The 25,336-nt window shown below is 40.6% G+C and overlaps 1 protein-coding gene across 2 annotated transcripts in view; it reads left to right on the top strand.

Moving 5' to 3' along the window:
* Nucleotides 1-2,411: 2,411 nt before the first annotated feature.
* Nucleotides 2,412-25,336, top strand: part of APPBP2 (amyloid beta precursor protein binding protein 2) — a 41,051-nt gene continuing 18,126 nt past the window's right edge. Inside the window, exons 1-4 of one of the 2 annotated variants that reach the window (XM_039507733.1) lie at nucleotides 2,412-2,749; nucleotides 16,149-16,237; nucleotides 18,569-18,720; nucleotides 20,015-20,138. In XM_039507733.1, the coding sequence (XP_039363667.1) occupies nucleotides 2,609-2,749; nucleotides 16,149-16,237; nucleotides 18,569-18,720; nucleotides 20,015-20,138 (506 nt within the window). In that variant the 5' untranslated portion in view covers nucleotides 2,412-2,608. Of the gene's footprint in view, nucleotides 2,750-16,148; nucleotides 16,238-17,506; nucleotides 17,660-18,568; nucleotides 18,721-20,014; nucleotides 20,139-25,336 lie in introns of those variants that run through there. The other variant, XM_039507734.1, reaches the window with a different exon arrangement.

The following is a 25,336-nucleotide window of genomic DNA, read 5'->3' as shown; positions in this document are numbered from 1 at the left end:
AAACCACTGGGAAGCATTTCTTGCTCAATTTTATCCTACTTTTTCTACAGCAAGTTACAGTGGATCAGTATATTTGATTTGGGAGAAATGAAGTAACAGCTGCCCGAATTGAGCTTGAGCACTCCTGAATTTTGAGGGTGTTCAAATCTGGAAGGCAGGTGCTAGATTCCCTTTCTGAATATTAGCTAAATCTGGAAAGGAAAAGTCAATTTCTGCTTCCATGGCTCAGAAGTGGAAATCCTCCTAAGTGCCTGGTACTGTATCTAAAGCTGCCCAGGTCCAGAGCTTCCCCTCCCTTACTTTTCATTTTAAATTCTAGTGGGATCCACGTACCTCCCTTGCTAGGCTTCAGATAGAGAGGGGCACTGTCCATTTACTCCACCCAATTTCTTCTTTGGGGGCTGCAAGGTGAGGTCACACCAGTATCCCTAATCCAGTCTGGGGAAGTCTTCTGAAGGGGATACCTGGGGCAAAGCCTTCTACTCCTTGGGCATACTTGTTCCCCATTCACAGTGCCACCCCTTTCAACTCACAGCAAGCTGCAGCATGGCTCAGCTACCTCACTCCCTACGCCTCCCTTTCCTGTTGATAGCTGCCAAGGAATTGCTGGGAAATGTAGTTCTTTCCCTGCTCCAGGGCTGGCTCTATAGGCAGGGAGCTAGGCAAGGAACTACAGCTCCCATGCTGGATCCCCAGCCAGGGCTGGCTCCAGGGTTTTTTGCCGCCCCAAGCGGCGGGGAAAAAAAAAAAAGCCTCTTTCTTCTTCAGCAGCATTCAGCGGCAGGTCCTTCCCTCCGAGAGGGACCGAGGGACCCACCGCTGAATTGCCGCCGAAGAGCCCAACGTGCCACCCCTTCCCCTTGGCCACCCCATGCACCTGCTAGCTGAGCTGGTGCCTGGAGCCGGCCCTGTATAGATCTGTGATTTTATCTATCCATGTTTGCAATAAAAACATTTACAATATAGAAGTCCCTAACTCAAAGTCATGGTTCTTAACTCATGGCATTTAACTGCAGCCATTGATCCTGAGCTATAGTAATTCACTGTAAGACCTACATTCTGCAGATTTCTGAGAATGTCTGCTGTGCATATTCTTACTTTCTGCCTGCATTCTGCTTGGGTAGGTGGCTGCAAATAGGCTTCTTTTTCAGACTAGATGATCCTAATATTCCCTGTGTTCCTACAATCTCTGAGTCTATGAATAATGGCAGAGAACTAACTACCACAATCCTTAATGGGATGGGTAGGCCCTATAAGGAAGGCAAGTTAGAGAAAATAACTCTGAAACAACACGGTAAGGAGAAAAATGGGACAGTGGCTAATGACAGTAGAGAGACAAGGTGGGTGAGGTAACATCTTTTACTGGACCAACTTCTGTTGGTGAGAGAGACTAGACCATACAGAGCTCTTCTTCAGGATAGCATCATTTCCATAATCAGTCAAAGTTTGCATCTACATTAGGGGGAAAAAAGCTATATTCTACCCTGTTTTAGCTAACACATGGTAATTTATACACTGTTATATTCCAGTAAGGACAAGGCAGTTGTTGTTTTACACGTTAGCAAGTTGAGGTAAAACTAAGCTCCTGCACCTCCCTAGTGTTTACGACCTCAACCTGCTAAAACTACAAATAATCTCATCCACACTATGTATTAATTAATGCATGGTAAAAACATAAACAAAAAAAGCCCACCCTTTCTCTTAGTGAAGACAAGGCTGAAGGGTACTGGGATCCACATTTTAGCTCATAACTGAAAAAAAATATTACAGTCCCAGGTTAGGAAGTTACTGAATATTTAGAGCCAGGACCAGTGTTTTTGCTTGTACTGTATGTTCTCTCTCTTCCCCCCACACCCCTTGTTTTATCAGACTGTACCTCCTTCATAGCAGGGACAGCCCCCAGTGTTTTTTGGATACGAATACGACATGAATAAGGAAAATAATTTAGAAGTCAATTTGGTGGGGCCAGGACACAGGGCATTGCATGGCACCGGTGACTACAATTCACAGCTGCTTCTCTCCACAACCAGAGCCGGGTTTTCCCCTCCCTGACACCAGTTTTAGGCCCACTGTATCTCCACGAGTTCCACTGGCCTCGCATCTTCCCAGCCTTTCTCCCTCTTCCCCCCGACCCAAATGCACCCCTCTTCCCCTCTCTGCACCCCCTTTCCCCCTCTGCTCCCCCCTTTCCACTCCCCCCGTGCCCCCCTTACACCGCCTCCTCACTCCCCAGCTCCTCACCCCCTACTTGGCGTCACCACCTCCCTCTCTGCCCCGTCACCTCCCCCGGGCGCCCCTCAGCCGGCCCTTCCTCCCCTCACACCTTCCCCATTCTCTCCCGTCCCTCCTCCTTCCCTCCCCAGACCTTCTCCCTGACGCCTCCCCCCGGCTCCGGCTCCGGCTCCGGCCCAGCGGGAGCAAATCACCCCCCTGCCTCATCTCCCCACCCCCTCGCCGTGCGCGCTCTCCGGCGCCGCGGCCGCTGGCTCCTCCTGGCCCTCCCCGGGCGGAGAGCGTCCGGGTGCTGCTGGGCGGTGGGAGCCCCCCGGGGGGAGGTGGAGCGGGCCGGGCAGGCAGGCGGTGGTGGCGGCGGCTCCGCACACCCAAGATGGCGGCGGTGGAGCTGGAGTGGGTGCCCGAGACGCTCTATAACACGGCGATCTCGGCCGTGGTGGATAGTTACGGGCGGGCCCGGCGCCGCGACATCCGCTCTCTGCCCGAGAACATCCAGTTCGACGTGTACTACAAGGTGAGGGGGGCCGGGCTGGGGCAGAGCCGCTCCCCGGCAGCCCGCTCGAGGGCCCCAGGCCCTGCTTGCCCCCGGGGCTCGGCGCAGGTCGCGGGGAGAGTGCGGGGCGGTCGCAGCTAGGGCCCTGGGTGGGAGCTCCTGGGTCCGGGACTCAGTCAGGGCCCCGGGCTGCTGCTGCTGCTTCTCCTTCCCCGGCCAGGGAGGGGGATAGCGAGGGGGTGATGATGGGGGGGGGGTGGACCCAAATATTTTTGGCGGGAGGATACTGGATTGTGGGGGAAGAGTGAGCCCTATGGGGGCAGGGGAGAGAAGGGAGGCCTTGCCTCATTTTTGGAGAGGGAGACTTGGGAGGGTGAGCTTAGTTTTTTTTAGAGGGGGGGGAGTCTTTCCTTTTGTGTGTTGGGATTGGGGGTAGATGGGTGGGGGGAGAAGAGTAAGATGATGCTCAGGGTAGAGGGACCACACTCGCCTCCACCTTATACTTTCTCCACTGACCTACTGGGGAAATAGCAACCAGATGAAAAGGTTGGGACCTTGCTTTAAACCACTTAATTCATTGACCTTAGTCTTGTCATTTGTGGGGAGTGGGGAGACTTCTTCTTTTTCCCCTAAATCTAGAGTCAGTGTAAAAGGTGTATTCACTTCACCGGTGACATCCACTAGATTGGCATTTCATGTCAAAGAAGTGTTCAAAATGAGCATCCTAGGAAGCAGGAGGTTCTAGAGCCCTCTCCTAGGGCCTGAGGTGGGGCATTGCCTTTTCACTCTCAGGTCAGAAAGCTTTTAAAGAAATGTTGTCTGTTTTAAAGAGAAAATAAACATTTTTTCAGAAATATATTTGAGACCGATAACGGCCCTCCTATCAGCATAGAGTTGCAATATTCAGAGCTAAGGATGATCACTTGAGACAGGAAAATCTTTCCTATCAGAGGGTAACAGGCAAGGAAATTTACATATGCTAGATATTATTTATCTGCATTGTGTGTTAGGCTAAGTGATATGGAAAAGTCTCTCTCATGCATACACTCATAGTATGGCTGTAGAGAGTGATTTATGGTGAGCTATTAATTTAACATGGTTTTCTGACTAATCTGAAGGAGTGCTTTGATTTTTTTTTTTTGTTTTTTTGTTTTTGAAACTGCCAATAGCTGTAACCACTGATAATCAGAATTTGCTGGAGCTCTCTCTCTTGGTATTTTTTCACAGGCAGTGGTTATATTTCAATAATCACTAAAGATACACGAAGAACAGGGGCTTTTAGGGGTAGTATTACTTGAAATTTTTTTATTATATTCACTGCCTTTATTCCTGAATCCTTGAAACCTGATCTGTAAGGGAGGTTAATAGGTAACTGACTGACTTCTTTTACTATGTGTTCATGTTGAATCTGATTCATGTTGATTGTTCTTTTTCCATTATGGAACAATTCAATCCATCTGATTGATAAAGAGACTTCTCTCTAGTCTCTCCTTTATGCTCATTTAAAGGAGTATATTGCCCTGGTTGGGAGCGGCGAAGAAGTGAACATGCAAACCTCATTCCAGTGTTTCCTGATCTCAAGAATGATTTTTCTGCCACACTAATCAGGGACCTTTGGTACTAAAGCACCAACTTGCATCCATTTAAAAAAATATATTTTTGCTAAAGAATATACCAAAAATCAAAATTCAGAATCTCAGGAATCTACAAAATGTGTGTAACTTGCATTCCCACTAAATAAAATGTTGATTTATGTAATTTCCACGTGTAGAGTAAATAAAACTACATGACAGTGTTTGTTGAATGTCTTACATAATAGTTTGTATTGTCATCTGTGTTTTTCACTTTGTGTAAGTCCTTAAGTATGGTTTAACCATGGATGTAACCTAATTTAGACTCCGATGCTAGAAGAAACTCTGCACTCAGGCAGAGCCCCATTCATTTAGGGGGTGGGGGGGTGCCTGAAGCTCCTTGTAAAATCAGGCCCTAGACTGTAAACAATTTGGAGCAATGACTGTCTTTTTACTGCATGTCTTTAGAGCACCCAGTACAATGGGTCCTTGATTGGTGCGCCTAGGTACTATTGTGGCTGAATCAGATTATGATAGAATTGGTCAGAAGTATGGCTGAAGCCAAACCGTATTATAACTATTTTGTTTTTTTGGGGAAGGGGGTGATTTCGGTTTGTTTTAAATTGCCAAGACTTTCAAAATGCTAGTGATTTTCAGTCCCCAAGTTGAGATTGTTTAAGGAGGCCTGATTTTCAGAGGGCAGATGGTCATGTGCTTTTAGTGTTAAGTAGGAAAACCAAAATTCACTAGTACTCTAAGGGCTTGTCCACACTGGGTTATTCCTCACCACTTGCCAGTAACTTCTAATGCACACAAGCGTCTCGTGCGCTAACTGGCCTATGTGGACCCTGCTGATGCATGCTAGAGTTCCCTAGTGTGTGTTAATAAAGTGCTGTTTGAAACAAGACTACATTAAAGCACACAAAATAACTTCTAATGCCTCTGCCATCATGTAGGCAAGCCCTTAGAAAACCTTGGCTGTGTTCACTGTATTTACATAATTGTTGGTCCCATGGAGATAGGGCCTCAGTGAACTGCTAACACTTTTTACTCCTTAGTATCTATTCTCTGGAAATAATTGAGGGAAAGTAATTGTCTGATTGATGAGCATTAGCAATATTGAACATCAGCTAGTATGTAATGGAAAATAAATGCATAAATGGCATATACGTGCTTTCAGATTTTGGAGAGAGAACCTCTTTCTGGTTGCAGATGTTTAAAGGGATGAAAACATTTTATATCTCACATTTGTGATTGCAAATAAGAGTTAGATTAATATGCAGGGGTTCCCCAAAATCCCACTAAGTTTGTAACCATTTGTGTTTATGAAAAACTTCACTGCACATTCTGCAAAAATAAGTGTGGTAACTAACCGTGGTCACGTTCCACCTTCATCAAAATTATTAATACACCTCTACCCCGATATAACGCAACCTGATATAACATGAATTTGGATATAATGCGGTAAAGCAGTGCTCCAGGGGGCGGGGCTGCACACTCCGGCAGATCAAAGCAAGTTCGATATAACGTGGTTTCACCTATAACGTGGTAAGATTTTTTGGCTCCCAAGGACAGCGTTATATCGGGGTAGAGGTGTATTAACTAACTGTGACCCTTCAAAGCTGTAATTGTATTTTATATATAATGGCCAATATAACCACTTGCAAACCCATCACTAACTACGCCGTTTATAGCCTCAAAACTTCAAAATAGTTCTGCTGTTCCTTAAAGCTCCAGGTCTCCCAGCCGGTTCACTTGAAATAAGAAATCATAGGTAGGAATAATGGTCAAAACAGAGAAGTTATTTAAAGCCTTTCATGGGGCATTGAGAAGTATAACACTTATTGGTTTGGGGCCTAGGACCTGAAAGACTGCCTCTTTCCCTGTGTAGTATAACAACACTAGAAATTAGCAGAGACACTCAGACTGACCGCCCTTGTATTTTAAAATGGAGGGAGGGAATTGCAGGCAGAACTTGTCTATTCTCTTAGGCTTTTCAGGGAGTTGAATCTGGTTGTGGTGGACTTACCGTAAGTGTTTAGTGGGCAACTTGTAATAAGAAGTGGACTATCCTGGGAAATTACCTGGACAGCAGAGTCCTTTATATGAAGGATGTTTATCCGCCTACAGCACTGTTAAACACCTCAACAATTTATTAAAAGCATGGAAAGGCCTTCTTATTAAATGTAAGCGAATCAGCAGTGCCATATCAACATGACTTTAAGGGAAATAGCACTTGTCTAACTGGTTAAAGGCAATTTGTGGATCCATTATTTAGATTTTCAAGAAGTTTTTGAAAGTGTTCCTCATAAGTGACAATCAGGGCCAGCCTTATGGGTCAGTGGGCGATGTAGGCAACTGCCTAGGGGTTAGGGGGGTGCCATCCAAGTACCTCAAGCTGCCAGATCTGGGCTGCCGGAACAGGGGTGAGTGCAGGCAAGCCCAGGGCTGGAGCCTTTGGCCAGGCGGGGCCAGCTGGGCAGGGTGCAGGCAATGCCACTTAGAGTTGCCAGCTGTCAGAGCAGGCGAGCCAGCCCCTAGGTCCGCCTTTCCCACGGACATGAGTGGTGGCTGAACACCTGGTCTCCTCCTGCTAGATCAGGGGTAGGCAACCTATGGCACGGGTGCCAAAGGCGGCACACGAGCTGATTTTCAGTGGCACTCACACTGCCTGGGTCCTGGCCACTGGTCAGGGGGCTCTGCATTTTAATTTAATTTTAAATGAAGCTTCTTAAACATTTTAAAAACCTTATATACAACAATAGTTTAGTTATATATTATAGACTTAAAGAAAGAGACCTTCTAAAAATAATAAAATGTATTACTGGCACGCAAAATCTTAAATCAGAGTGAATAAACGAAGACTCGGCACACCGCTTCTGAAAGGTTGCCGACCCCTGTTCTAGATGATCAGGGAGTATATGGCCATGAGAGCCCCTGGGCTCAGAAACTCCTCCCTGTGCAGCCCACCTGGGCTCCGCAGCCCGGAACTGATCCTCATACCCTGCGCCCCATGCTGCTGGTCTCAAACTCAAAGAAATGGGGCCAAAATACAAGTTCACCCAGGGCGTCCGGGCCTGGTGACTATTAAGGAAAATTATGGTGGAGTTAGGTGCAGAGTTCTAATGTAGGTTAAAAACTAATTAAAGGAACACTATCAGTATTTTTAAAAAAAAATTACATTTCTGTTAGAAAAGCTTTAAAACTATTTTATTACAAGAAGTAACTGAGATTACTTAAAGGGAAAATAGTTTTCTACTTCTTTCAGTTTCCTTTGTGCACTTGCCAGCACTTTGCATATCCCAGTTTAATTGTTTCACTTATATAATTAGTTATGTCCATTTCCCCTGTTTGTGGGGTCTTGCATGGGGCAACACAGGAGAGAAAAACATTGATTAAAATATGGGTGTGAAACAAAAATCATTGACAAAGATACACAGCAGCAAGTGAAATATGTGGAACAACTTTCAACTATTTGTTTTAAGTTGTCTATATTTCAACCTGACCATGTTAATTTTGAGCAATAGGCATTGTAGTTGTGGTAAGTAATGATAAATGGAGCTGATATTGGTTTGTTCCAAGGCAGTATTGGGACCAGTGTTTGATATCAGTGACGTGGAGGAAGAAGTAGACAGCAAGCCAATGAAGTTTGCCAATGATACAATTCTTCAAATTAATGAAACTTTGGAAGACTGTAAGGAGCACTGATTCTTCACAAATCAGTAACACAATGGGACTCAACAAAAGGAAATATGTCTGCGGGGGGAGGGGGTTGGTCAGAAGAATCTAGTATTCACTCTGACAGATACAAGATACTGCACAAGCTGGACCAATGGTCTGATTCAGTCAGGCATTTTCTATGTAAGCAATGACATATATGATTTTTCTGGCCATGTATGCTTTTTTTTCTGGACTTCCTTGCTCCTTTGGTGCATTTGAAGATTTGAAAACTGTTAATTGTAGTGTTTTCTTTTTTACACTCTTGGACTGCAGTTTTGTACCAATATAGACTAATGAGGCTGACCTGTGTGGTTTGTGTTGGTTAACGTGGAATGTTCTCAAATGCTTAGGCCTAGTCTACACCTCAAACTTAGGTCAACCTTGCTATGACACCCAGGGGTGTGAAAAATTCACATGCCTGAGCTATGTAGTTAAGCCAACCTATATCCTGTTATAGACACCTCCAGGTCAATGAAATAATTCTTCCATAGGCCTAGCATGGGGGTGGGTTTACTGCAGCAACGGAAAATCCACTTCTGTCCCCTGTAGCAGGTGTTCATATTGGCACAGTTGCAGCTGTGCGCTGCTGTAGTACTTGTAGTGTAGACATAGCCTTGGGTTCGCCTTTCAAAATTCCCTTTTAAAAATGTTTAAGTTGGGCTAAATTGACTTGTTAATATCATTCTTCTGAGGACTTCTGATGAGATCCTTAATCACAGGAACAACGGAGGAATGGTATTAATTTGCTTCAACACATTGGTACTTAAAACTATAACATTCAGTAATTGCACTACAATAAAATTAATTTGTACTATGAGAATAGCTATTTAGGGAAAAGCAATGTCACTGTAATCACTTTGTCTAATGAGGTAAAACTTCCCGAGTGTTTTTAAAAACGAATGGTAGGTTCTGAGTTAGCTTAATCTAGAATTGTCATGATCCATGTTTTGACTGTAGCTGAAGTACCATGTTTTCTTACTGTGTGTTCTGCTAGTCTAGAAGAGGAACACACACAGCTAATAAAAGCTGTTGTATTATGTCTGTCTAATCAGTTCTCCTCTAGAGCAAAACAACATGAATAAATAGAAATTTGCTGAAACAGCACATGGCTTGCGATAGAATGTCAACTCTGCTTTGTGATAGTATTTAATGATTCTTAGCGGCGGTGATATTACTCTGTGGTTGAGTTTGCTTGAATCGTGTCTCTCTCTGAGATGACTTTCCTTGTTGATGAATTACAGTCCTGTAGAAAATGTTTGTAACAAAAAAATCTTGTTTTGTTCCAGGGCTCATGACACCTGGGCAGTTAACTTAGTGAGGGAGGAAAGGGTAGATAAACTGTGAAAGCAACTGCAACTATTCTTTCAGATTGAGGGTTTCTGACCAGAGTAGTATAAACAAGGCTATAAATAAGCACTGTCTTAAGTGAAGGGAAAAAGCCTTAAGTGGATGGGTTACTTTTGTAGGATTTTTGCTGTGAATATTGTGTGAGATTTCATAAAGATTTTATCAAACCTTACGTTTGTGCAGTTTTAGCATGCTATACTTTTGGGGCATAAATCAAGTATGGAATGGAAAAGACTGTTTTTTCTCCCCACCCCTTTCTCCTCCCCACTTATTCAAGAAAAGCACCTTTCAGGAGAGCAATCAATGCTAGCTAGCATGGAAGGATTCATAGATGATCGTAAGCCCAGAAGGGACTATTGTGATCATCTAAGAAGACCTCCTGCATGATAGATAGGCCATGGGAATGCCCTGAATTCCTGTTTGATCTAGGGCACATCTTTTAGAAAAACATCCAGTTCTTGATTTTAAAATGTCCAGTGATGGAGTGTCTAATCTAAATTTGGCTAGCTTATACTTTTAGCTGATGGATCTTGTTATACCTTTGTCTGCTAGACTGAAGAACCTTTTTTTTTTAAATAAGATATCTCTTGCCCCAAATCTTCACTTTGATAAACTAAATAGATTGAGTTCCTTGAATCTCTTGCTATAAGGCATGGTTTTCCAATCCTTTAGTCATTCTTATGGCCCTTCTGTGAACCCCATCCAATTTTTCAACATCCTTCTTGAACTATGGTAATAGAACAGGGTGGAGTATTTCAGTAATGATCTTACCTGAGCCAAATACAGAAGCAATATAACTTTTCTCTTCCTAAAGTAAAAATGTATCTGTTTGTAGCTATCCTTGTCTCCAGATTACATTGACTTTACACTTCTCAATTTTGTCCTATTTATAAACAATATTTTAATAGTGTTGGAAATGAGTATAGGAAAATTCTTTCGAAGGGGCACACTAAACTTGAAATCTATCAGTTTAAGGGAAAAAAATAAAATTTTAAGTAGTACACCTGTTCCAAATGTCACTACCAGTTTTTTAAAAGTACATTTTCCTATCCCTGTGAAAATGTTTCTCTCCCTTTCTTTGTTAACAGTTGCACAAATAGAGGAAACTGACTATTCATGGGAAAGAGTGAAACTGACTGCATACAAAGTGCTGTGAAATGTACACAGTAAATAAACTAGAATAAAAAAGTCTAATCTCTGTAATAATCCTAGCTGTTGCCTATAATAGGTTTAAAAATCATTTAATAGTGTGGGTTTGTTTTTTTTATCATGACATGATAAAAAGTAAAGTACACAAAGCAGTTTCTTTAGGAAGGCGTTTTACATGTCAGATCTTCAAACATCCACCTTGGTGGTCACGTTGTTACAACTTCTGTAGAAGAATATAATTTTATAATGTATATCCTTTCATCATGAATGGTCTCAAAGCACTCTGCAGGCCTTTTATGAGAATCATCTAATCTTGCCAATTGTAAGGTAGAATTCAGCACATACTTAACAGCATACAACACCATGGTAACACCAGTGTGGGGAGGGAGGGATGGAAGAGGGATAGGAACTACAAGATCCAACTGAAAGGTTAGGGGCATGTTGAGTTTAAAAAAAGAAAAAAAGTATGTATGTTGCTTTAGGCTAGTAGCTAGTACACTTGGTCTAACAAGAAGCACCACAGAATAATAACTAGAACTAATTGAAAAATGTTTTTATTTGGGGTGGGGTGAGGGGGAGAAACTCATCCAGTTTTTTTACTTTAGTTTTTTTTGTTTGTGTCTCACTGAACGACTGCAACATCATGAGCAAATGCACAATAGTACTGTACCTTGGAATTTGTTCAATACTGACTTGGGCTCTGATCCTGCAAAAATGTATGCATGTGAGTAGACCCATTGATGTGAATGAAACTTTTAAAGCGCTTAAAATTGAGTATGTGAGTTTGCAAGATCATTGTCTTTAAGTGCCCACTGCATTGCCAACATCACAGGGTTTGTCTGTACAGAGAGTTGCCCTGGTTTAACCCCAGGTGTGAATTTAAACCAGTTTAGTTAAGTAGTGCAACCTCCTGAATGTCTTAAGCTAAACCAATAAAAGCCACTATTAAACTAAGATAAGTGCCCGATTTATTAAACCAGTGCAAGTTTGTTTGTCGAGAAGACCTTAGTTTAGCCTCCTGAGGTTTCCTATCCAAATACTCATGGTCTGTTTAACTTGAATTTTGGCAAGATCATAGCCTACCTTCTTAGTACCAAGAAACGTTTAAGTGTGATTAGCTAGAAAAGTGCCAAGTTGGGCCTGGTCTACTTTTAAAATTAGATTGGCCTAGCTACCATAACTCACAAGGTGGATTAGCTACAGCAACAGAAAAACTCTTTCCATCGCTATAAAAAGCGTCTATATGGTGCTATAACAGCATAGCTACAGCGCAACAGCTGTGCCACTGTAGTGCCCATAGTGTAGACAAGCCCTGTTGGATTTCCCTGGCCATTGTAAATGGGAACGAAGGTTAGTGTGCATTCTAAAGTTAGGTGCAGTGTTTTGAAAATTTAGCAACTGTAGCTAAAATAATACATAGATTTCTAAAGGTATTCTATGCTATAGTGTCAAGCGATTTTGTTTTGTTTTTTCCTCTGAAGGCAGGTTAGCAACTGTGGTGCATATCATTTTGACAAGACAAATGCTTTGTTAATTTTTTAGCAGCTCTTTCCTTTGTTTTAGTTATAGACAAGTCTGTTGTGCTCTTCACTGGAATATTGGCATATCTGACAATATTAAAGATATGTCAAATTATTCCTAGAAATATAGAGCATTCCATTTTTCAGGCTGACTTCATATAATTTGATAGGGTGGTGATGGTTGACTTTCTTCCTAGTTTCCCTACTATTTTTTTTATAAACAATCCTTTGTCAAGGGATCCGTGTGTGTGTGTGTGTGTGTGTGTCTTTGTGTTGTGGCGGTGGGAAATCCTCGTGAGATTCAGCAGCACCCAGCTGATATGATAAAGTGTCTTTTTAAAGAGATTTTCTCCATTTTAGTACTGAGTAGTGTCACTCTTAGAACTCTGGAAAAACATATGATAGTCTTCTATTTCTCTGCAATTTTTGATTATTACATTTAAAAATACCAAGCCAGGCATGAAGTGCCAAGACTTAATGTTGCTGTAGCACAGTGGTGTGCAACCTTTGGCCGGCGGGCCGCATGCGGCCCATCAGGGTAATCTGATTGCGGGCCACGAGACATTTTGCTGACGTTGACCATCCGCAGGCACGGCCCCCCGTAGCTCCCAGTGGTCGCGGTTCGTCGTTCCCAGCCAATGAGAGCTGCGGGAAACGGCGGGCCAATGTGCTGGCCGCCACTTCCTACAACTCCCATTGGCCAGGAACAGCGAACTGCGGCCACTGGGAGCTGCAGGGGGCCATGCCTGTGGAAGGTCAACGTCAGCAAAATGTCACGCGTCCCGCAATCAGATTACCCTGATGGACCACAGGTTGCCCACCACGGCTGTAGCACCTTTATTTTTTGATACAGTTGGAAGCCATTCTAGACGAGTCCTATGTAATTTTTCTGTAGATGGCTGTTAAATGATCTACCGCAGTAACTGATATCTTTAAATTTCTGCAATGACTTCTAAGGGAGAAAACCCAAGTTAATTGTTGAACATGAGTTTACATTTAAACACCAGCTATCTTAAGTTTGTGTCAGGAAAATGTATTTCTTTAAAGAAACAAATATTCTCAGAGGTTCAGACCTACAACAGTGCTTGACAAGGGATATTTCCCTTGAACTTGGCATTTGTTTCAAATAAACTAGCTGGCCTTGTGACCATGAATTCTCAGTCTCTGTGTGGGTTTCCAGCAGAGAACAATTTCTTCCTTTCTTGGGTCACATGGTGCAGGTTTGAGATAGTTGGATAACAATGAAAATCCCATTTCCAAGGATTTCTGAATGTGTGTTTTTTTTTTTTTGCTTATTAGAAGTAGTGAATCTTCTAGAAAAACTGCCTGCTACTCATCATAATTTGAAGTCCCCCTTTCCTTTCTAAATCAAGTATCTGTTACCATGTGTTTGAAAATGAAGCATTCATACCACCACGGATTAAGTAGACTTAATCTAGGTTACTTCCTTTAAATTTTTTTGCCAGTAGTTGCAGTAAATGGGTGGATAGTAAATATGCCAAGCAGTCAGAATTTCAGGTTACACTAGGGAAAATGAAAGTTTGTCATTTGAGTGGCAGGCATGCAAGTCTATGCCACTGAAACAGGAAGAGAGATCTGCAGGAATCAGTAGTGGAAAAGCAAATATCAGTAACTTTTCCCAAGCCAAATTATACATGTATTCATCATTTTAAAATCACAGTAAAAAATCTATATAAACGTATTGACTAAAAACGGCACATCTTTTAATCAGCCTGTAAATCAAAACACAAGTAAAATAAAAGTGAAATTTTACAGTAGATACCGTATAAGATTGTGTACACGTATTTTGGAAATATTTTTATCAATTGTAATTAAAATCCTTTTTATGTTTGGGGCTGCAGGGCTGTTTTGAGTTTATGATGCTAGCAGTGTGGGAGTTCCAAGGAAGGGACTAATGCTTTTTAACCTGCTTTAATAATGGCTTGCCAAAAAAGAAAATAAAAACTTGGATTTTTTTTTAATGGAGCAATGTAAATACTGAAGACTAAAGTAGTATTTGTGATTGTTAAATCAATATTAATGCAGCTTGGAAACTTTTTTTAGTTCCTTTCACAAATGACCTCATTCAGCAAAACACCTGCCTCCAGTGTTGTTTTTGAAATTCCAGTTGTGATTTGAGCGATTCTTTAATTACAGAAAATACACTTCAAATTCTTTGATGTAAAGTTGTTACTTCATTGACTTTTAGACAGCTAGGCTGAGGAAAATGGAAGTACTTACTTTTATGTATTTATTCTAAAACAACGTCCGCCCTCTGACAAAAGAGGAACATTTAGTAGTGCAATGAGTTACTCCCCTTCTTTGATGACCTTAACCTTTTGAAGTACAGAAGAAATGCAGTACAGTATGTATCTAAAGGGTAACATTATATGAAGCTTTACATCATTTAAAAAGGGTTGAGATATTTTTGCAACAAAATAGATGACTCGAAGGAAAATGTGTTTGTTGCAGTTGACGTTATTAGGTCAGAGAGTTTTCAGGTTTGTTGGAGGATTTATTAAAATATCCAAACCTGCTGTTTTCTAGAATCAACATTAAGTGCTCCTATGTATATACTTAAAAAAAAATTCTGTCCATTAAAGGTGTGCCGATCCTATTTACATATCGTGTAAAATGAGTTTCTCTCCTTGTATTAATAACTAATAACTTGATTTAAAAAAATAAATTTAATCTTCACCATTTATGTAGCTTACTTTCTGCTCTGCATTCAGCTTATACATGGAAATGATCAGTCTTGTTTTGGTTAGTTTTCTATTTCTCATGTATGAACACTGATGTTATGTGTCTGGATACAAACACTATAGGAAAAAATATATATATCCCAACAAATCTGTTTCAGTGTTATGTAATTTATATAAAAAATAAAACTATTTTAGCTTAACTTAAATTTTGGACCAAAAGAACCTGACAGTATCTCTTAACTAACTTTTGCCCCCCACCCAGAACTAAGTGTGTTGATGAGCACAGAAAAGTACATAATGTAGTAAACAAACCAACTTGGCCTATGCTCCACAATAATCAGAGAATTGGCAAGCAGTGACTAATTTTTCCCAACAGTACAAAACCGTTAAAAGAATAATGCTGATTTGAAGTTTCTCATATTTCTGAGCTACAAACAGTGTACAGTAAATAATAAATCTAAAACTGTTTTTAAAATACTTCTTTCTACAGACTTTGAAAGAAAAACGTTCCCATCACTTCAGGTCAAAAATGTAATTGGCTAGGGAGAATGACTACTCACGTTCATTTGGTTTATAGTCCGTTTCAGCACTGGATAAAGTAGGGACACCTTCTCAATTGTCAATATCCCTTCATGTGCCACCAGGCATCTTATAGAATGGTGTTAGAGTTAAGAATGAACACAGAGCATTTCTATTTAGCCTTTGAGATCTGATGAAATCCCAGTCTATGCTGGTATGATTTCAAGTGGACAATGTGTACATCTTTCCATCATGGAGCATCTTGGGAATCAAAGGAATTGGTAATCATTTTATAAAAGTTTACTGATTTGTTGGCTGACTGCATTAATGTGTGATCTTTCATATAGCATTCAAAAAGCAATGTGCTGGGATTATAATTGAATTTTGAGATTTGAAAACCATTCTAATGCTTCAGGGTACCTCGGTGGATCCCCCTGTTCCACCTAGCTAGCACTCACTGTAAGTGTGAATTGTGCAGTTGTGTGATCAACTGTATAAACTGTGTTGCCCAGTGAACTGATACCTTTGTGGTCATAATTGGTTCAGTAAAGGAACAAGAGTAACGACAATAGGATATATTGGATGTTTTAGAACAGAGTGCTGGATAACTCCTTTTGTGACTTACTATCCACCTTATCTCTTTCCTTGAAACTTTACATCTGTTTTTCTACAGAATACAGTGATAGCACATTATTGTTTGTTGGTAACTGAACTCTCCCTTGTGATTATTTACCCTTGTTCTAGATAGTCGGCTGTAGTTCACAGGTGGTGTGGCAAGTAAAGATTTTAGAATAATATTTTACTGTTAATGTAAAATTTCTGTTTTACTATTAATATAATTTTTAGTAGATTTCATAATTTTAAATTTTTCAATTTTTTTTGCTTCCTCCAGCTTTACCAACAAGGTCGCTTATGCCAGTTGGGTAGTGAATTTTGTGAACTAGAAGTTTTTGCAAAGGTGTTACGAGCTTTAGATAAAAGGTAACTATCTTAGATTATTGCTCAATCACATTTCCTTTTTAATGTCTTGCTTTAATCCCATTTATTGGAAAAATTACACAAAAAATGTTCTTGAAATATGCATTTCTGTATCTTTTCCATAGCTACTTTCTAGTACACACACTCATCTATGACTCTCTACATTTTGGGAGTTGAGTATCTCAGGGGTTCTAAAGAAAATCTGATTTTAATCCTGGCAAGGTATTTCTCTACTCTGTCTAAAGCCAAAAATGGTCTAAATGTGTATCTAGTGGTTGGGGTGGCTAGCAAGACTTTAAAGGTGTCATTACATTACTTTGCCTGGTTTCTGTTGTTGCCAGGCTATGGAGGCAAAATTTCATGTATTGAAATAACTGACTTTCCAAGCCATTTCTGAAGTGGGCAAAGCCCTCTTGGGTATTTTGAAATGATTGATATATCTTGGGAGAGAGGTTGAAATTCAGTTTTCTGTTCTGAGACTCTCCCCTTTGCCCCCCAGAACAGATCCAGCTTTCTCCCCTCCCCCCCACAAAAGAGAATATAAATGGGTGAGTGTGTCGCTAGATAGACAAACACACCCATCTGTACACACCTTGTATTAAAGCTGTGTTTAAATACTTCAGGGGAAAAAAAGGGAATGTTGTTGATATAACAGTATATGGTCAGTGTAGAATATGTTAATTAACATTGTTAATTCTGCATTACAACAGGTATCTATATATGCCAGGACAATGTAATTGTAATGTCTTATTGTAAATGACCCAAAATATCAGTAAATAAAATTTTCCTCCTCCCTGCCCCCCCACCAAAAATATGCTATTCCATTGTCACTGTCTTTATATCATTCAGGACAGAGAGAAACTTCCTGATCGCTGTTTTAAGTACTGTAATGGCTAAAACAGAATATGATGCTTAGGACAGATCACAGTTAGGGTTGTCACTTTTTTTTTTGTTAATAGTCCCTTTAAAATTATATTGCAATGCTTCACAAGGCAGCAGAGGGTTCAATGGAAGGTACATGTGTTAAATGACTCTAACAATCATTTAGAGAGGATAGGTAAAAATGTGGAAAAATAAGAGCAGTATGTGATACCAAACAAAGAAATGCACGGATACAGTGGGTGTGTAATACAGCCAGACACACACACCTTTAAAACTAATCTAATTTTATGGACCAGCTGGTCTTTAGCACTGTATAAAATTACTACAAGTAAACTGACTTATGCCATTCTTCAGAGCTTAAATATGTCTGCATTTTACCTGGGTGTTCAGCTCTTATCCTTCACTCCTGGTCTTAAATTTGAAGAATGTGCCCCTCCCGTCTGGTCTCATATTTTACTGATGAACAGTAGAACTCCACTCCAACATCACAGAAGGGCTTTTGAGTTCCAGATCACTGTTTCTGTCACATCTCTTCGTTTTTAGGTAAATGTGTAAAGCCATTAAAATCTTTGTAGCATTTGGTCCCCGATATTAATTTTCTGTTAGTTTTACTTAACTAAAATATGCTAGGCATGAATCCTGTGGTGGCTTTGGCAACCCTCCAATGCCTAAAAAAGCTCTGTGGCTGCAATTCTTAGTTCTCTTTACCCCACAGAACATATGCTGTATTACAAGGCTAAATGCAAGCTCAGCTTCACCCTTTCTGAAAAATCAGACCAGTAAGAATATAGCAAATGTATAAAGGATCTGTCCCTATATGCCCGTGTAATTCCAGATGTGTCTGTCTGCCAAAATGATAGGAAAAACTCCTCAAGCTGAGGAACTCCATCTCTCTGACAGTCCCATTGTGTTAGACTTGTAACTGGCCTCTTGAGGCTGTTTTTTCCTCTGTACCCACAATAAGCATTGACTTTTTAAAAAGCTATCACCTTTCTCCTTATTGTATTTTCCTGGTCTTTGACTCTTAATAACCTCCTTTTACTATTCGTTTCTACACCATTTTAATTAAGAACTTTGGAAACAGGCTTCCTAATATGTTTCACATCTGTGAAATTGGCTTTTGGTTGAAATTCAGAATGATGGATCATTTCCTGTTTTTAAATCTGTTTTAAAATTTTGTTTGTTTTTAATGGCATGTGTAGGTGTCTTTTGTTTAAGACACCTTGCGCTGTTTAATCCACTTTGTATAAATCCACTTTGTAATATACAATGCAACAACTGTATACTACTGGTCTTGAGGTAGATGGGTCTGGGCACTATCTTCTGGGGATTTTAGATATTTTTTAGTATTTATGACTTACTATCACACATGAGTCTGTAATACTAAAGAACCAACTGACTGGAATACTTACGTTTTTTTTATTAAATAAATACTGTTTTCTTTCCGTTCAGACACCTGCTTCATCACTGTTTTCAGGCTCTGATGGATCATGGAGTAAAAGTTGCTTCTGTGCTGGCATATTCATTCAGTAGATGGTGTTCCTACATAGCAGAATCAGACTCTGATGTAAAAGACAAAGCAATCCAAATTGGTTTTGTTCTAGGTAAGTGGTGATGAAGTACAAGGCTATTTAACTATGATGCTTTAGCTTAAATTAAACTTGAATTAAAGGCATAAAAGAATAAAGTATTTTAGAACATCTTTAGAAGATTACATTTGGACATGGGTTTGGAGTTTGAAACAGTTCTAAAATATATTTTATATATAAATATACATATATTTTTCCTGGTCAGGTTCTGATTCAGTGGAGTTGTTTTTAAACAATACCCTATTAATTACAAGAAGGGATTAGAAATTTGGCAGATATTATATTTATACAGTGTGAAGACTTGTTGTAATTTAATATATATTTTTGACAGAAAACCACAGGAGAGAAATATACATTATACCAATAAAAAGAACAGGAGCACTTGTGGCACCTTAGAGACTAACACATTTATTTGAGCATAAGCTTTCGTAGGCTACAGCCCACTTCATCAATGTATGCAGTGGAAATTACAGTAGGAAGATAGATATATACACAGAGCACGTGAAACAATGGGTATTACCATACACACTCTAACGAGAGCTATTACCAGCAGGAGAGAGAGAGAAACTTTTTGTAGTGGTAATCAAAATGGTCCATTTGCAACAGTTGACAAGAAGTTGTGGGGAGAGGGGGGGGAAATAAACATGGGGAAATAGTTTTACTTTGTGTAATGAACCGTCCACTCCCAGTCTTTATTCAAGCCTAATTTAATGGTGTCCATTTTGCAAATTAATTCCAATTCAGCAGTCTCTCGTTGGCATCTGTTTTTGAAGGTTTTTTTTGTTGTAATATTGCGACTTTTAGGTCTGTAATCGAGTGACCAGGGAGATTGAAGTGTTCTCCGACTGGTTTTTGAATGTTATAATTCTTGAGGTCTGATTTGTGTCCATTTATTCTTTTACGTGAAGACTGTCTGGTTTGGCCAATAAGTTATATTTTGATTGAAGATGAATCCTTCCAGATTTGCGTTTCATCCCCTTCAGACCAAGGACTGTTTCAAAATGGAGTCTTTGAACCCAACAGGATCTCCATAATATGAATGCAGTTTTATAGAGCCTCACAATATTTCTTTGTAAAGTGATGTAGGAACATGTCACTGTAATGTCATCCTGTCTCCAAATTATGGTAGCACTGACTTCCTATATTTTAATTTGGGCACAGGATACCCACTTCTTCCTGTTCTTTTACTCTTAATCTGCAATGAAAGGGCAGATTAGTACAAATTTCACAAGCGGTTCCAATTAAGAAAAATTCATCTTTTACAATGATTCAGTGGTGTCCAAAGGTTTGTTTGCTCTTGAATTTCCAGGAGGGTTCCTATCAGATGCTGGCTGGTACAGTGACGCTGAGAAAGTATTCAGTTCCTGCCAGCAGTTATGCTCCCTTCACGATGAGATGCCTCACTGGTGTCGTGCAGTAGAATGTTGCGTAAGGTAAGCTTGGACTTGAACTACTTTGAGTCCTATTGCATAAATTATTGTAAATTTTAGGTCTTGTTTATGTTGAAGAGTTTTGAAGGCATCTTATTGCAAGCTTTTTTGGGGGGTGGGGGCAACCAGCTGTCCCACTGCCCATTTGTGGCAATATCCACCATGGCTTTCAAAAGTGATGGATAAATACCTTACCTGGATATTTCTGATAAATGGTCTTTAGTGGAAAAGTTAACATTGTAGACTTAGATTTCTGAGTTAACATTGTATCAGTTTATATTCAGAAAGGTCTTAAAGGGATAGATGTTTTTAATGAAGGTTACATTCTACGGAAAACAGAAAAAAATCTGCTGGAAATTCCATGAGGCTCTGTCCTTTGAATCAGGAGTTTCAATGCCTACTAACTCTTTGGTCCCTGGTTCTCCCCATAAATAATGAAAGGTACTAATTTTCTCTAGATAGCTAGAGGATTATCAAGGATATTAAATAATTTGACATGTTTATTTGTATCACCGTTAAGTGTATAATGTATCACAACACTGTGCACAGTACAGCCCACACCAGGAAACTCTGTATGTTTCAGCAGTAGGACTCCGCTTCAGTAGTTTACAATTCAAGAAGTCCTGAAAGGCCAACACTAAACTAGCAAAAGAATATACAGTTAGTCTCTCTATGCTGCAAGAATAACTATGCACTAGCAAAGTTGTATGCCAGGACATGGTTTTGCTTTTTTTTTAATTGCTTGTGTGGACAGCAAAACAAATGCCTCTCCATATTAGGGAACAGTATCAGAACCCACACAATTATAGACTCATGTTTTCTTTTCATGTTAGCAACAAAAATCCAAACGTGTATTACAATATGGATATCCTTAAACATGTTGGTTAATTATGGTCGCATGAGGACAACCATGGTTCTTGTAGTGCAATCAGGCCCAGGGCTGGCTCCAAGTTTTTTGCTGCCCCAAGCAAAAAAAATTTCCTGCCCCAACTCCGGCCCTTCCCTGACCCATTCCAACCCCTTCCCCAAATCCCCGGCCCTGCCTCCTCCCCCGGATGTGCCGCATTTCCCCTCCTACTCCTCCCTCCCAGGCAAGCCTGGGAAGGAGGGGGGAGAAGTGGCGCGGCAGCGTGCTCGGGGGAGGAGGCGGAGGTGAGCGGGGGGGGGGGGAGCGGTTCCTGTGCCCTCCCCAGGGTTACTTCCTGTAGCCCTCCCCGCGCCCACCACCGCCGCAGCTCACCTCCACTCTGCCTGCTCCCCTGAGCGTGCTGCCGCCTCTCCGTTTCTCCCCCCTCCCTCCCAGGCTTGCCGCAAAACAGCTGATTCACACGGCAAGCCTGGGAGGGAGGGGGAAGAAGCGGAGCAGCAGCACGCTCGGGGGAGCAGGTGGCTGTGGAGTGGCAGTGAGCTGGGGGAGAGGGGGAGAAGTTTCTCTGCCCCCCCCCGGGTTACTTCCTGCGGCCCTCCCCATGCCCCCCACCGCCGCAGCTCACCTCCGCTCAGGGCCGGCTCCCAGCTTTTTGCGCCCCAATCAAAAAAAAAAAAAAAAAGGAGCTGGAGTGCCGCCCCTTGGAAAGTGATGCCCCAAGCACATGCTTGGAGCGCTGGTGCCTAGAGCCGGCCCTGGTCAGGCCCTTAGCTTTCAGTATGAAGTCCCATGATCAGAAGCATAAGAGGGGAAACGGTTCTTTACATTCAGCCATACCACAAACAATAAAACATCACAATAGTCCAGGCAGTTCAAATTGCAGACGTATCAAATAGCCAGGCCAAGAAACCCTTTTTACAAATGCTATATACAATAAAGAATTCTAAAAAATCCTTTTTTTGGGGGGGGGAGAGAATAATTACACACAACTTCAAAGGCATGAGATATTTAAGTAAATTAGTGGGTGTTACCATTTGATCGCTTTGCACTGCAGAATTCCCTGCTCTTACCACTGTGCCTGTATATTAGAAAGAAGTTGGATTTTTTTATTTTCTTAAAAATGGAAATTTAATCATATCTTGCCTTCAGATCCCCCAGGTATATTGCAGGCAAATTTGACACCAGTCTTCTAAAAGTGGCTCCTGGTAGTCTGAAAATTTTGGAATATAATCTGTGCCAGTTTTTAATAATGTGACACTAGTTACTTCACCTTTCCTGCACTTTAAATATAAGATTACTTGTACACAGCTTTTTGCAATTGATCTTCACAGTTCACTGCAAAATTACTATAGCAGGGCGTTCTTGGTGAACCTGAGCAAATGAAATAATTCAAAGACTAACCCTAGGGTGTAAAGCCTCACAAAAGAGTATGTAGCTTTGTTCTTTACAAACTCCGTGATCATAAGGCTAGTTTTTACCAGGTTTTAACTTGTTAAATCTAATTGCCATATTCTGCCTACAAAAGGTTTTCAAGGAAGCCAAATATGTTTAAATATAGAACAAACTTTTGCTGTTTCTCCCAGCATCCGTATCTACTTCTCATTGGAGACAGTGGGCACTATCTTGTTCAGTCTCAAAAGGAAAGATTTAGCAACAAATCTCTGTGAGAAGGTACACACAGAATCTGGAACCTTCTAAACTTAATTTGTTCTCAACATAAGAAGCAAAGAATTTCAAACTACAGAAACGTGGCTGCAAAATTAATAATCCTTGGTAGTCAGGGAGGACGTGTAAGGAAGACACAGACATGAATACTCCGTAAAAATACAATTGCATTAAAATAGAAAGATGCTCTGAACTCCTCACCAGTGACTTGGGAAAAACTGTTACTTTATTTTTTGAGCACCTAGAAATGTCATAAGCAAGTTAATAAGTACAAATGTGATCACCACCCTAAAGAGCAAACAATGCAAACATGACACGAGTTAGGGAGAAAGACATGTGAGTATGGGGAGGAAAGGAAAAGAGGCAATAAAAATACATTTACTCACTGAGACGGGCGTATTGATGGTCAGGTTCCTATTTCTAGTTTGTGAACACATCTTACCGTGATACTTCTTGTAATTCTGGTGTTGGACTTTTTATTTTATTTATTTATTTTTAAGATCTGACATATGCTGGGAGAGATTATTCTGTTACACTGAGGTTGAAGGGTCTTGGATCCATATTTTTCCAGCTATTTGCCTCATTACTCAGCAAGAGAGTTAGCAGCTGGACATGTTTTTGTGACAGAAAACATCTAGACTGCTGACCTGTTATCTAGGACAGCCAGCGGTAGCTGCTTTGGGACAACAGCTCTAATGAAGTTGCTGGGAAAGATTAAAGCTGAAAATTGTAGATAAAACTGAGGAACTTAAGCCTACGCACCTAAGTAAGGAACAAAAAGGGAATCTAAATAAAGTATATAGAGTCCAATTGGAACTGGTTTTAAAGTTTGGGCTTTTTACACAGGATATTATAAATAGCATTAAGTTTAAAAATATTCAAGGAATATGGTCTTGCATTACTTTGGAGTAGTGTGTGGAGCTTGCTTACCACATATATTAGAACTAGTGGCACTGGCTGTAGTAAGTTACTATGAACAACACACAGAAAACATTTATCTATTTTATTTTATTTATTTATTGCTATGACACATGCTTTCTTCTTCTTCTCTCTCCTGCAAGGAAACAAACCAAAAGGAGCATATATGTTATATGCTAAACTACACAGGGTAGCCAGTTGGTCTGGACCTCCCATTTCCTCTTCTTTGGTTCAGTCTCCTGCTAACTCTTCAAATTGCTGTAACAGTTTCACTTTTATCTGCTAGCACTTACTGGTGTCTATATTTCCAAAAAAGGGGTGTGTGCATGCACAGTTAATGTTTTTCTTTTAAAAGAAAAACATTTTGTCAAATAAAATCAGAGTATTCTCAAGAGGCTAGTAAGCCAGACATTCAGAAGGTCACCAGTGTAAGCTTCGGAGGTACTTTCAGATGTCCTAAGGCATCTTATTCTAGTTCTGAACTTGATCTTCTAAAATCCCAGGCTTTTGATAGGGATTTACACACACTCGCACACAATTAGATCAAATTACAAAACCCAGCTGGTATATTAAAGGGATTTATTACCTTTGACTGAAGCCTCCAGATTATTGGTTATTGCCTGTGGCCAGACACTGGTTTAGATGCACTAATAGAAGTTGTCTCACCACAGCAGATCATGTGACTCCAGATTTAAAGTTTTTTTTCTTGTCCTGTAGTGGCTCTCAGAACCTGACGACATACCAGAACAGAAACATTTAAGTTCTTGGAACACCATGCCTTGCTGTATCTAATGCCACACAACCCCAGTAACTTTTCAAAATTAATTGACTTTGCTATTTGTGCATCATATTCCTTAACTATTATGTTTACCTGAGCAAATATTCACATCTGATTAGGTTGCATGGTACATGTGGTAACAACATTGTAACACTGGATCACCTTAAATTATTAGCCTGTAAGATTCCCATCTCATTTTGGATAACTTTTTTTTTCTTTAAGAAAGGTTTTTATTTTTCCTTTAGCTGGCTTTGTGCCTTGCTGATGCATAACGTGACATTGCCAGATTGAGGACTGTGTCACTGCAGTGTCCTTCCCGCAGCAGTCTGTTGTTGACTGTTAATCTAATGTGCTGATTCAGTGGTGCAAAGTTGCATTTTCTTCCTTGTTCTAATAATTGATTATAGTTCATTGTTGCTTATGGTAGGAATTGCGTACATATACACCTCTACCTCGATATAACGCGGCCCGCTATAACATGATTTCGGATATAACGTGGTAAAGCAGTGCTTGGGGCGGGAGGGGGGGCTGCGCGCTCCGGTGGATCAAAGCAAGTTCAATATAACACGGTTTCACCTATAACACGGTAAGATTTTTTTGGCTCCCGAGGACAGCGTTATATCAAGGTAGAGGTGTATTTCTGTATATGCAATGCAACATTATGATGATATTTTGAATATCTGCCTAGTTTTCTTGCTAAATTCACCTGTCTTCAGGATTTCAGATGAAAGTTTTACTTTATTTTTCTGAACTTTGATTTTCCTAAACTAAATATTAAATTTAATAAATGTCTTTCTATGCCTTTGTAACAGAGTAACTTAGTCTTAAAGAGACCAAGGTAGGTGAGGTAGTAATACCTTTCATTGGATCAAGAGACAGGTTTTAGGGTGACCCTGCAAATAGTTTAATTTTAGCACTTACGGACACCGAAGCTCTGATGGGGAGAGCTGGGAGATGTAAAAAAATGAGTAG

Source organism: Mauremys reevesii, linkage group 20, assembly GCF_016161935.1.
Source record: "Mauremys reevesii isolate NIE-2019 linkage group 20, ASM1616193v1, whole genome shotgun sequence".
NCBI lineage: Eukaryota > Metazoa > Chordata > Testudines > Geoemydidae > Mauremys > Mauremys reevesii.
The sequence above is the reverse complement of the archived record's forward strand: the minus strand, read 5'-3'. Positions and strand labels throughout refer to the sequence as shown.